The sequence below is a fragment of the Fukomys damarensis genome, unplaced genomic scaffold (assembly GCF_012274545.1).
Source record: "Fukomys damarensis isolate Sample0158 unplaced genomic scaffold, DMR_v1.0_HiC HiC_scaffold_9, whole genome shotgun sequence".
NCBI lineage: Eukaryota > Metazoa > Chordata > Mammalia > Rodentia > Bathyergidae > Fukomys > Fukomys damarensis.
In genome coordinates this window covers 20123920-20137960 of record NW_022900921.1, presented here as the reverse complement: position 1 = coordinate 20137960, position 14041 = coordinate 20123920, and the positions used below count along the sequence as shown (strand labels likewise).

The 14041-nt window shown below is 45.3% G+C and overlaps 1 protein-coding gene across 10 annotated transcripts in view; it reads right to left on the bottom strand.

The window, feature by feature from the left end:
* Tenm2 (teneurin transmembrane protein 2) overlaps positions 1–14041 on the bottom strand; it is a 1175298-nt gene that overhangs the window by 36737 nt on the left and 1124520 nt on the right. For all 10 annotated transcript variants that reach the window (XM_010622224.2, XM_010622227.2, XM_033761618.1 and 7 more), the window contains 5 exons: positions 13424–13691; positions 10913–11056; positions 10125–10374; positions 3225–3245; positions 123–355 (listed from right to left, as the gene is read on the bottom strand). In XM_010622224.2, the coding sequence (XP_010620526.1) occupies positions 123–355; positions 3225–3245; positions 10125–10374; positions 10913–11056; positions 13424–13691 (916 nt within the window). The remainder of the gene's footprint in view (positions 1–122; positions 356–3224; positions 3246–10124; positions 10375–10912; positions 11057–13423; positions 13692–14041) is intronic.

Below are 14041 nucleotides of genomic sequence, written 5' to 3'. Positions count from 1 at the left end.
GAGTTAAATTATTTTAGGGAAAGCTGTGTTTTGGACTGCTGGGCTCCGATCAGTTTCAAACAGAAGACGGCAAAACTCGCAGCGAGCTCTGGGATAGAGATTTCTTCTTCAGCAGGCTTTACCTCGAGGGCTCATCAGGGTTGCGTCCACGGCCTTCCCTCCATCCCCACAGCGGGCTTCATCGAAAGGCAAGCACTGTTCGCCGGTCCCTGCCACAACTTCTGAATTCCCAGCCAGATCTTTGGCTCCACTCAGAGACTTGACACGGTAGATTCGGCGACTGTTGGTGTCAGAGACGAAGAGCGAGCTGGACACAGGATCTACAGCCAAGTAGTACTTGTGCGCAGGGTTGTTGCTTTGGTAGGAGAAGCACAAAGAGAAATGAGGGAGGGGCTAGACAGCTGCCTCCTTGGTCTGAGAGATGACAAAAACCCTAGCTGACTTTTACAGTCAGTCTCTAGCGTCTTTCCACTTTAGTGAACTGGAAAGAATCATAACTTCGCGTTCTAATGTAACATGGCTCTTTATTACTTCTAATGAGACTTAAAAGCCTCATGCGATCATGAAATTCACAGATGCCATCACATGTATTAACAGACTACTGCGTCACGAGCCAGTACCAAAGATTCCACTCTAGTCCTCTTTCCACGAGCAGGATAGCAAGTCATTCAATACCAACTACCATGTGTCAGCCTTTTATTCCCCCGTGGGCTTACCACAATCTCAAATGGGGTTGAGGAAAACTACCATGTACCACATTCCCTACTTCACCTATGCATCCTAATGCCTCCAAGGCCCTAGATCATTACTACTGAGGCAATGTGGTTTTCCTTTCTGATAGGAAGCTCCCCAGAGGGATCCCCCTTCCAACCTCAGATCCTACTGGTTCCTTAGCGTAGATACAATATAGTTGGCATTCAGCATGAAGAAATGTGAATATCAGGCTTGATTTGAATTCCAGAGTGAAGAGTTTTCAAATCTTGGGCAGCAGTGAGGACACAGTGTGAGCCAAGAACTGCCAAGGCCTTAAGCCACACTGGGAGGTGAATGGCTTTGTGCACGTCAAGTGTAGGAGGAAGGTGTGAGCCTCAGAAACTGGGCCACTTCCCCTGCCATGCGCCTACCAATCCTGTGCAAGGCCAGCGAGGACACAGTGAGAACTGGAGACCTGGCTCAGGATAAGACACAGGAGACTCAAAACTTAACCTAGATGCTGGGTTGTAACCTTAGATAAGTCTCTGGCTGCACTGGGTGTTGGTATCCTTACTTGGGAAATGAAGAAACCAGATTGGATCATTGCTAATGTTCTTTCTAGCTCAAAACCCAACAGTTCTCCCCTTCGCAGCAGAACCAGAATGAGCGTTCCTATGTATTCAGTGCTGGTCATTCAAGTCACACCTCTGGGTGCCAGCAGGGGCTGCTTCCCTGTTCCAGTGGGGTAAACCAGCTCCTGGAGCCACATGCCTAAGACAGGCATGGGTCTTTTCTTCCTGATATTTTAAAATTAGACTCTGGGGCAGTGGGAAGAAGGGATAGGTGAGGTGGAGGAAAGGTGAAGGCGATGACAGTGTTTGGCACATTCGTCCTGTAGACATGAGCCAGTGAATTACTAATTAAAACACTACCATTTGGGTTCTTTCCTGATTGAAGGGGAAAAGAAAGAGCCAGGGAGCTATTTTTAGGGGTAATTTGTGAGAAGAGACCATCTTTAATTCCAGCTTCTCCTTGGGTTGCTATTAAGACACAACTGAACTAGAAGTCAAGGTCTTTCTAAAATCCCGCCTAGATAAAGGCAGGCTTGTAAAGGTAGGCTAGCTGGGTTCCATCCCTTCCCGTTCCTTCCCTCTTTCTTCTTCCTCTTTTTTTTTTCTTTTTCTGTCTAAGTCATTAGAAAATATCCATATATGCAAAACAAATTAAGGCAGAAAGGGAAAAATTCATGTCGTTTTAAAAATTAGACGCTGCACTCTCTTACTGAATGAGCTGTAGCTGGCACAGTCAACAGAAAGATCAAGGCGTTGCACATCTGTGCCTATCTATGAGTAGGATAACTAATTCTGGACTTTCGAGGGAGCCTGATTTGATGAGGCTTTTCCAAGTGTCGGCTGTAAAAGCAGGCAATTGAGGGTCTGGGGTTAGTCCTTGCTCAGGGAGATCATTCTTTCCCATGGCCCCTCGCTCTAGTCGGATGGCTCGCCTCCCCCTGCTAGGCTATGGGTCATATGTAGGTGCAAGAGTCCTGGAATGCAGGTCCTTCTGGGGCATTGGTACTTTTTTGTTGTTTGGCTCCAATGAGGTTCCTATACCTCACTAGTTTTGAGTTGCCTGAGAATAAGAGGATACTTCCTATGAATTTCCACTCATTGACAATGTCATGCAGTCTGATCCTACTCTTGGTCTAATTTGACCTAATATCATAAGGAACCCCCTTGCACATTTCACAGGATGGAGAATTCCTTCTCCTTCAAGTAGTGAAACAAATGCCTTTGCTTCTTTTCCTCTTTCAAATAAAAATAAGGCCCTTTTTCTGCCAGAACGCTCATGCTAGGTCCATTTCAGTGCAGTAAACGCACATGCTGTACCGTCTGTATATGAATTGAATCAGTATGGCGTTACATGATAACCTCTGATCAGTGACAAACAGCACTTGGTCTACAATCCTTCAGGCTACTCAAAAGTGACTCGACTCCAGGAAAATTCTCACACCTCTCAGGGTGGATTAGTTTTGGCCAGCAGATCGGGAATTAACTTTGTGTGGTCGTGGGTGTGTGCATGTGTGTGTGTGCATTTTTTTTAAATGACCATATATCCAGGGAAAAAATCATTAATAAGTTGAAAATGAGTTTTTGACCTGTTTCCAGTTCATTAAAGCTTTTGTGAACCCAGTCCAGCATTTACAAAAGCCAGAAGTTTGCCTCAACTGTTTTGCCCAATTCTGGGCCGCACTGAGCAGTCAGGATGAAAGTTCACGGAGGGTTTATTATCTTGCGTTTGCATCTCCCGGAAATTCTAATTACTGTCAGCTTATTTGGTTGCTTTTTGACTGCATTTCATAATTGCGAAAGCTTATCATATCCACAACACACAATTAGCACATAAAAAAGTTACTATATGCGGTGCATAAAAATATACAACACTACACAAGAAGCACAAAAACAAAAAAGCAAACACAAGGAAGCAAATGAACCATATCAAATTATACAGGAAAGAGTTCTTCATCTTACCTATGTTTAAACTCTTTATTTCTTTATAGAAAGAAAACAGAAGGAAAAAAGAACAAACAGTTAGCCGAAGAATTGATGATAAAGCAAACACAATATATATATATATTTTTTTGTTTGTTTGTTTCTTGCACAAAGGGGCCCCCAAAAGGGCAGTCTATCTTTCTTTTCCCCATTCTACCTGGCAACTCTTGGCTCAATTACTTGAGAAGAACCCCGGATTTAGGACCCCTCCCATCAATTGGAAAATCTGGAGAAGAGTGCTCAGATTCTCGGAGAGGCAACATGGCTGTCATGGGACAGGTAGCAACAGGTGAAACAGGACTTCTGGCTCATGACGGGACCACAGGTAGGTTATGTCTTCAGTGACACTGGGTGACTAGCAGTGGCTCCTGCGAGTATGGTGGGAGAAGGGCTCTGAAGGTGGCTGCAAGGGTGAGTTGTTCTGTGTGCCCACTCTGGGTGGGGGGCAGCATGGTGACACCTGTGCCAACTGTTTGCACTCGTGTGACACAGAGTCAGTACCACCCAAGAGAGCCCCTTCACACTCAACTGCACTTTCACAAAGGCTCTGTTGAGCTTGGAGATGCAGAGGCATCTTATTTCTCCTCCCATCTCACTTGTGTGTGTGTGTGTGTGTGTGTGCACGCGCGCTCGCGCGGGACCCTAAATATGCATCCTTTCTCATAGTAACATCTAATACGATGATGATTTCCATTATCATTCCTGGCATTAATGTACAGGAACTAAGACTCCTCACGGAATTGAACCCAGAGACTCCAGATACTATCTTTTTTTGGAGAACTTGGTAAAGTTTTGTTGTTGTTTTTCTTGAAAGAACAAAAATACATTTTGATATAAACAGGAAAGTGGCTGAAAGTTAACACTGGCGAGAAGTCAGTGCCTCAAGCAAGGACACCGGTTCCCCATCCTTGAGGCTTCTAGGTCAAGGTGGAAGGAGCCGCTGACCTCTCTTTTCCTTCCAGCCGAAGCGGGGAGGCTTTCGGGAGGGGACAAAGGGCTGGATGCCCTGATTCCAGTTTAGGCTCAGCTTGGGCCTCAGCCGGGGGCCATCATTAGTGGCGGGTTTGCATAGGGATTACATTTTATATTTTATTCTAACGTGTTAGTTTTTGCAAAAAAAAAAAAAGTTAATTAAATGATGCTGATAACTCCTGAGCTCTGACTGACATAGTGCAATTTAAGATTCATTCTGCAAAGCCTGGCGTGTCAGGGTGGCAGCCGGGAATTCTCGTGTCTATTTTATATTGCTTAATGAAAGTGAAATGTTATCTGCCACCAGTGGTAGACATATTTGGCTCTTAATTATTGCAATATCAATTCCACTTTTTTTTTTTAAAGTCAAGATTTTGTGAAAAGACTGGATGGGATTTGGGTCTGCAGACCTGACCTACTTCTTTCCTAAGAACATCTGCTTTAAGTTGATTAATATAATGTCTATGTTGGGGGAAGAAGATGGGAAGGGGTGAGGGAATCAGGTCCTCGGAGCACATACAGTCCGAATGGTCAGATGGACACAAGCTTTGGATAAAGGCTGAGGTCACTGCTATTCCAATGGAGGGTCAGTAGCAGGTTCGGTTCTTAGTAGGAAACAAATACAAACAACAGCATCCTTGCGTCAGTCTATGCAGATGCATATGGATGGCCTACTTACAAGGAACAAGCCTAGGCTTGTATGTGTGCTCTCAGTAACACAAATCCTTTAAGCGTCCCTTTGAGGAAAGAGTAGTGTCTCTGATTTAAGAATTGAGATGGATTAGCTCTCCATACTACAGAGTCTCAATGACTCCTCTGTGAAGCCTACAGGGTCTCTCTTAGCTTTCACAGCCTGTCTGGCAAGCTGTCATCACACTGTCTTGTGATTTATGTTTGTGTGCTTGTCTTCCTCACTTCTTTGTGAATAGAACATGGCTTACTCATCTCTGTGTTGCAGACACAGTGGAAAGTCCAGGAGAGAGCAAGGGCTGGGAAAGTGCGTTCTTGAGGCCGTTTCCCCCAGTGCTGAGCGGACCCTGCCTGGGATGAACTCCAATCCCTCATGTTCTGTTGGAGTATGGAGCTACAAGCTACAATCAGCTGAGACTGTTCCTTCTCTCTCTCTACAGTACTAATCATTAAACCCAGGGTCTTCACACCGAACTACATTCCCAACATATAAAAATTTTTTTCTTTTGAGACAGGGTCTCACTAAGTCTCTAAGTTGTCCAGGTTGGGCTCAAACTTGAGATTCTCCTGCCGCAACCTTCTAGAGTACTGGGATTACAGGGCTATGCTTCCATGCCTGCCACACTGTCTCTCTATTCCAACTCCTCTGGTGTCCCATTTTGCCCTCTGAGCTGGACTGAGGGTAAGGTGGACTGACTATAGTTTTTGTTTTTGTTTTAAGCAAAGGGAAACTGAGTCGGGACACATTTAGTTTAGTTTTAGGCAAGTGTAATTATGTGGCTTATAATCCTTGCAGCATCTAGTTAAATTACTGCCAGCCATTCCGGTGTAAAATAGCTTCAGGAATGCTACTGTCCTACTGTGTTCATTCGCCCTTGCCACTGTGTGGCATCACTGGAGGGAGTGTGACGCCCAGTGTAGAATTCATGTTTCAGTGCCACAAGGATATCAGTGAGAAGCTGGTTAATGACTATCAATGCATACAGTATTTAAATCATTTGCTGCTCAAGAAAATTTAAAATGTTCAGAAATACAACAAAGGAAACTCGACAGAGGCTTCACACCAAGCTTTACAACTCTAACCACTTACATTTCACCCATAATCAACTGCAAACATGAAAGGAGGTTTTGCTGTCAATAATGGGAAACAAGTTTCGATCAGCTACACTGGAGGAAAGACTGGATAGCTCTTCATTCACTCTATAGATATTGAAAGTGGCCCTCATATTTTTCAAAGACAGCTAGGGAATATGGAGCCAAAAATGTGGGGAAACAAGTATTATGGAACTATAACAGTAGTTAATTAATATACAGTATTAGGTTATTTGCCTGGATTTTGTGATGTTTGGGCTAGTAGTTGGCTTTTTAAAATGCTGCCATTTGTTTTGTTTCTTCCATTCTGAATAATATTGTTTCATTTTTCATTTTCTTATCATAACATTTCTTTCTTAGAGGATCCACCCCCACCCCGCTCTAATTGTACTGGCTTCAAGTCCCATGAGAACTGAATCTGTCCTGTAAAAGAGCTCTGAACACGGAGTCAAGCACTGTCCAGAACCTCTTGGACACACGGCAGTAATTACTGTTCTGGGTCAGGGATTCTGTCATTTTTCCTTTCCTGACCCTCGCCTTGAAAGCCTGACCACATGGCAAGCACTGGGGTTCTCTAACCCAGCCACTAACACTGTCCTACCCTGCTGTCCAGCAGTGCCTGCCCCTGTGGGCTGCTCAGGTCAATTCTCACTTCTACTTCCGGCTGCCTTTGCCTTCCTTCCCAGGTTCCCGTTTCCCCACACTGCCATCCCCTCTCCCTGAAGATCTTCCCCGATGCAGTGATGCCCTGAACCCTCCTCAAAAGCACCACAGAAAGTTGTCATGGAGAAGTGGTTTCATTGAAAAGATAGCACATGTAATATCATAATGTAACTTCATGTTTGAAAAATAAAAATAATTAAAGCACTTCAAATATTAAAGAAGGTGCGAGACTCTTTATGTTCACCAAAAGGGACCACATAAAAAAGGCAGAGAGACAGTGTCTCATTCCTCATCACTTATTGTCTTAAATTGGGATTCAGTTTCTAAGATGTTTGAAAACGGTGGAAGCAGAAAGGACTTTCCTATGACAGAAATTCATCCTAAGATGTGAACAACTGACAAATGTACTCAGCTTCAGGGGGCTTAGGCTTCATAAGGGCCACTTGGAGATGGTGATAATTATAAGGAAAAGGGGCTATAAAAGATGGGATATCAGGTTTTTTGCGGAAGTGGGTATTGAAAATGTGCTCAATCAAAGCTCACAGGTGATAACCACATTAGCAAAGAGAAAGCTCTTTTCAGCATCAGAAGTTACTTAAAAGCATGTAGAATTCTACCTTGGGTGTTTTGTATGAACAGAGAAAGGAGGGAGGAGAAGGGATAGTGAAAGAACCATGGCAACATTTCAATAGAATCCCAATTTTGAGGCTCAATTCTGGGGTGGGGAAGCAAGATGGGATGGGCTCTGACTCCCAAAATTGAATCATTCAACTGCCAACTCACAATGGAGGAAAGACACAAGCAAGACAGGTCTCCTTCTCCCTCCTCCCTCTCTTGGCTGGTTACGGTTTTGAAGAGAGGGGATTGACAGTTCTTTGTTTTCAGGGATGTAGTGGGAAGAAAAGAAGAATCAAACCAGTGTTCTTGTAAAAGCTTAACTTCTAATCGGCTCTCGGTTCCTGGCTGATGAAAGCAAGAACAAGTCTTAAAGAGAGTTAAAAAAGTAAAATAAAATCACACAGCTGTCAAGGGGAATTGGGAGTCACGTTCCCTCATGCTGTCCTCGATGTCACCATGGGGGCATGGCGTGATTTGCTCTCCCTGGGCCATGTGAACTCTGTAGTCTGAGACATGGGATCAAGGGCTGATTCCAACAAGAGGGCAAAGACTGGTCCTTAACTCCAGCAACCTATCCTGGGCCACCAGGAGGGGGTGGGTACTGCTCTAAGCATGACAGGGCCACGGTGGCCAAGGTGTCTGTCCTATAGAAGTTCACACACCAGGCCCTGAAGACTCTTGCAGACAAAACTCAACAACAAGGCAGTGGGTGGTATCAACTTGAATGGATAATCAGAGACTTAAGTAATCCACAGGAGAGTGTGAATTCTTTCTCCTAGGGTGATCAGGGTTCATGGAAAGGGGGGACTCTTCAATCTGGTGGGCATGAAGAGGGAGACTTGGTAGAGTAGATATTTTGAGTCAAGCAAGCAGCCTGAGTCCTGATTTTGACATAGGAACGTAGCGGGCAGTGCTGATTGCACCGAGCCAGAAGAGCTGTGGCAAGATAAGAAAGGCCAGACATGCAGGATAACATGTGCAAGAATAATAATTTGTCTTTCTTTCACTGTAGGTCTCAGAAAAGCTTAAGGCTACCTCCATCCCCCTCCTGTCTCCTCCCGTGTCTCTCTTCTCCTCACAGGATCCTGGCTTTCCTGGGTTAAAAGAAAAAACATGGCAAGGAGATCTCTGTGGGGAGAGCTAGGAAAGCGCTGTGTTGAACCGTCAGCTCGACAGCTTGAGGGTCAGCCTGCTTTTTCTACTCTGCCTCCTTCTTGTCCTCTTTGCTCGTCTTTTGGACACTAAAGCCTCTTCTACCTCATGAACTCCCACCCTGTGCTCTGTGATGCCTGGTGCCTGACTCTTCAGTGTGGCCTGCAGTGCACTGACTCCCCAGGTGCCCTCTTCCTGTAGCGGGAGCTCTTTCAGCCTGTGTCTCCTCCTCGCTCTTGTGACTTCAGGGCCCAGCACAGGGGTGGCTCACCCTCTGACCCCTGAGACTACAGCCTCCTCAGCACAGGGCTGCTGTTTTCTCCTCTATTTACTCCCTGCAGTGCCTGGCAGTCTCTGCTCCCAAGAATACTCAGCAGTAGCTGCTGCTGGTCAGGCTACTGGTCTGTATTCCAGAAAAGGCCTCAAGGACAATGCAGATGTGACCCAAAGCTTCTTCTGTCACCTCACAGGTAAGACTGCTTTAGAAGGCACCACTGGCGCCTCAAAAGCCCAGGCCAAAATCTTAAGTGGTGCCCTTGATGGACTGAGCAATTTCTCTCACCTCTCTCTGTGTGACTGTTTCTCTCTCTCCATTCTTTCCACTTGATCAAATTCTGTCTGATGTAACTAGAAAATGTATCTCAGCTGGAGAATTTCCATACCTCTCTGCTACTATTCTAGTCCAAATCACCATCACCCAAGGCCAGCAAAACTGCAGCACCCCCCATGAGCTTCCCACCTCCACACCTTACTCCTGTAGTCTGCCCTCCACATGCCAGCCAGGGGCATTTTTAGAAAAGGCCAGTGCAGTGTAGCCACCTTAGCTCCAACCTCCAGCAGCTGCCTGTTGCAGCAAGAATGCAATTCACACGTCTCCACGTGCTCAGTCAGTCGCTGAAGCCTTGATCCCTTCCCTACCCCTCTGATTTCCTCCAAGACCCTCTCCCCTGAGCTCGCTGTGCCCAGCCACACTAAACGCCGCCTGTCAGTCCCTTCAATAAGCCAGATCACTGGCTAGTTAGTATTAGGGCTTTTTTACAACTTCTTTCTGTCTGGAATTCTTTCCCCCTTCCTCACAGACCTTATTTCTCCCTTTATCTACAGATCTTTCTCTGAGTTGAGAGTTTGGAATCAGCTTCCCTAGAGAAAGCATTTTCAAGTGTGTGACTATTTTCCTATCACCAAGGAGTTTGGACTTTAGACTTAGTAGCAAGCAAAGGCCAGAAGGTTCTGCCAGGGTGGCAAGAAATCACCTAGCAGGGCCTAATCACCTCGCAATTATGCTGCTTCATATCCTAGTGAATGTGCAACGATTCAAAGTACTTATAGAGCCAACACACAGAGGTGCTTAATGAAAACTTCTGAATTAGTAAATAAACGTTAGTGTTTCTCACACTTTGATGGACATCAGGATGTTGTACAGAGCTTTTCTAAAGAATGAAAGATACTGTGGTCCTTCTCTGGTCTGAAGACAGAAAGTCATTCTCTCTTGCCTGTAGAGCAGCTGTTGACAATCATAGCAACCTGTGAGCGGTGGCATTTCTCTGCACCCCTAGCTGATTCTGGGCCTAGGTTTTGGATCACAGGGATTACATAGTCTCTGCAGAACCCCAAATGCAGCTACCATTTGTCCTAAGGGGCTCAGGAGCAACGGGGAGCAAGAGGTAAAAGTTTGCTTGCATGTTCATTTACCGTAACTCCAAGATGCTGGTCACATTTCGAGAGGGAAAGATGCGCCGGATGTAATTGAAGTCACCCACGAAGAGGCTGCCATCGACTCCCACTGCCAGAGCCACGGGGGCCAGCAGCTTGTTGCCCTCGGCGAGGCCATTGCAGCTGGGACAGGAAATGCTCCGGCGGCGGCCATTGCCCATGATGCTTGTGATAATGGCAGGCTGCTGGGTCAGGAATTGGTTTTCCCCAGTGCCTTTGTGCAGGATTCCTGGGAGATGGAGACAAAGAGGAGTGGTCACTGTAGCTCTCTGGGGAAGACACTCGTGTTGCCCCAGGGAGAGGGCCAACGGGAAGGGACGGGGAGAAGAGAAGATTTTGGGAACCTCTTTCCAGGTACTCCCCGACTTCCTCATGAGGCTTAAGGAACTAGAGTGGGATGGAAACCCTCAAATGCTATGGGAGCACTTGGAGGGGTATCTGAAGAATTATGAGGTATGTTTTGAGTGAACCAGCCCCATATTAGTTGACATTTTTGTTTGTTTGTTTGTTTTTTGGTACCAGGGATTGAATTCAGGACTTTGGGCTTGCAAGGCAGGTGCAAAGTCCACTGAGACAAATCCCTGGCCCATGTGTTGACATTTTAAAGGAGGTAGAATAAAAAGCCCTATGGTTTTTTTGAGGGGGCCACTGGGTGACACGGCTGAGGGAAGGGGAAGGGCTGCTTCTGGAAATGTCAAGGCAGGCTGGAGGGAGGGTTCCAGGGAAGGCCTGAGGCTGTCTGTGGGATAGCAGAGGAGTTCACATACCACTCTTCACATTGAGGATGTGGTGCTTGTCCAGAGACCAGCCACCGAGGTTCGAAGGGTCCAGCTCAAAGCCCTGCAGCAGAGCGGTCCTTTTCTCCCACAGGATGAGGCTGGGACAGGTCTCATACTCAAAGCCCACAGACACTGGAAGGCAAAAGGAGGGCAGGGGGACAGAGCAGGAGAAAAGACAGAGGCCTGATTACTCTGGAGCTGTCTCATAAGAATGAGAAACACGTGTTTGGGGCATCCAGATTATGTTCCCAAAATCACGCCAAGAGGTGGGCTGATGGCTTTTGTCCTTGTGATTCCACAATGTTAAATTCATATGCTGAGCTGAACTCAGCCTTGAAACTTTACACAGTTGTACTTTGTGTCCAATGGACGACCCATTTTTGAAAATGAACCCAGTGATTGTGGACGGAGAAGAGGAATCATTTAAAAGTGGATTACACAGTTCTTTTTTAAAAGTAGATGGAGACAGTTTCTCTTGGCCTGCTCTTCACCAAGTGCATTTGTTGTATCTTGTGCTACTTATTTTCATTCACTAGTAGAAAGAACTTTGGAAGCTTAGTGGCTCATTGATGAGGAGTTCTGGGGCAACGGCTTGTATAAGTCAAGGCACTTTTTACAATTGCTGTGCTGTAACTACAGGTTTTGCAATCATGTATTCAACCAACCATGGATTGAAAATATTTGAATAAAAATACTGCATCTGTACTGAACATGTACAGATTCTTCTCTTGTCATTATTCCCTCAATAATACAGTATAATAACCGTTTACATGGCATGTACATTGTGGAAGGTATCGCATGTAATCTAGCTACAATTTAAAGTGTATGGGAGAGCGCGCATAGGTTATATGCAAATACTGCAGCGTTTTACCTAAGGGACTCAAGCACCTCAGATGCAGATATCTGTGAGGAGCTGAAGAACCACGGCTTGGTAGGTACTGAGGGATGACTGTGTGTTCACTCAGAATTTTGGGAAGTGCTAGGAGAGGCAGGCACTAAGAGACGTGCAGCCCACCAGTGACATGGAGACCCAAAGAGGATCAGGACCCCAAATCGTTTTTGTAAAAACCTTGCATTTGCTACATGGACACATGAGAGAGGGAGAAGGAGATGGGTACTATTCTTATCTTGCCTCCTGCCTTATGCCTGTGGTTCTACGTTTCCCACATGTAAAATGGGTTAAAGCCAATCATCAGTTTCTTCAAGAAATGCGGTAAGGATAAATAAGAATTCAGAAAAATGCAGGACACAGAGGAATAGATAAAGGTATGGAAAACAAGATTCATTATGAGTGGATAATAGTGGAATCTGAGGTATATAAGGGTGGATTATTACATTTGGTCTACTTTTTTATATTGGCTATCATTTTGATATTTGCTAAATCCAATACAGATGGTACTTGATATTAAATGCACTCAGTACTCCAATGACTTATTACAATTCTGAGTAAGTTACTAACTCCACTCAGGGATGAAGCTGACATGGGGGTCACATTCTGGGCATTTGCAACCGGCCAATTATGTGATCTTAGACAAATTCCCTGCCTGCTCTGTATCAAAGGGATTGAGGGACTATGAGGTGACCCAATATAACTGACTTAGCACAGTGCTGGGTGCACAAGGGCAATGTCTGATAAACACTGGCTGCCAATTCTAGTGAAAATATCTAAGCTTACTGGTTACTTACTTTGGCAACTGATCTTTACTCACAGTTCTTGAAAACTACAAGCCTACTCGTGAAGACAATACAGGATGCTGGAATTTAATTAATCCCTAGATAGCTCTCCACAAGTAGGAAAATCTTGGTTAGATATTAATCCAGAGCTCACAACTCTGCTTGCCATAGGAATTTTCTCTTATAGTCATCTTTCCTAAGCAGGAGATGGCGTGACTCCCTCAAAAGGTGAGGCCCTGAAACATAGCGTGCAGCTCTCAGATCAACTTGAACTCAAATTTATTATCCTCAAAGGTTTATTCTGTTCTATCTGAAAGTCCTCTCTCTGGAACATGAATCAGCCCTGGCTCACTTCTCTCCTTCACCTTGAACACTCTCCTTGTCTACCATACTCCAGCCACATCAGTCTTCTCTGTGTCCCTCGAACACACCTTACTCTTCTCTGTGCCTGGAAGGTTCATCTCCTGATTTCACATGGCACCTTCTGGATGTTCTTGTCTGCATTTAACTGCTGCCCTCCCAAGAAGTCTTCCTTGAACGCCTGTCCACAGAGACATGCCTTTTCCTCAGTATATATCTCTTACTGTTATTTTATCATTAGCACTTATTATAGCTTGATATTTCCCTGTCCAATCTTTTTTAAAAAATATTGATCTTTCCCTAGAATGTAAGGCCCAGGGAAGAGAAATTTTGTCTGTGTTGCTGACCCTTGTGTCCTCATCTGCTAGAACAGTGCTTGGTGTACAACAGTAACTCGATAAATGCTGATTGAATTAAGATATAACTAAGTCCATGAGCCAGTAAATGACTGAAACCGCCACATACCAACGGCGTCTGAGAGTCCATATACCCTTTGGCCATAAGCATCAGTCTTGTCCCAGATGAAGGTATAGGCCAGGTTGGGAGAAGCCTGGAAGGACTTTTGGAAGAGATGCCCCTCGACAGCGACCATCAGGTGAACCCTGATGAGGTTCAAGGGGACTGTGGACTGGGTCATGGTGATCTTCAGCAGCGACTTGTACCCTGCAGTTCTGGAGCTCAGATAGCGAAGCTTGACATTGGAACCAGGGAGCTCAATTTCTTCATGAAGGACCTGGAAGGAAACACATGGTAGCCACAGCACACCAAACACACCCTGGCAGGTGGGCTACTGGCAATCCAAGCTGCCTGGCTGCTGCCTCCCTCACAGGAAAGTATCATACCATATGTGGGCGCATGAACCACTTCCCACAGCTGAGAGAGAAAAAGAGAAAACCAACCCAAACTTCATCCTACACCACGGAGTGAAGGGGCTGAGGTTATGATTTTTGGATTAATAATTATTCTTGGTCACTGTTGTGTTTCTTTTTTAAAAAAACACACTGTTGGCAAAAGATGTAAATAAGAACAGCAGGCTTTATTGCTAGCTGCATGCAAGGAGGCCACGAGAGGCTGTAATTATAT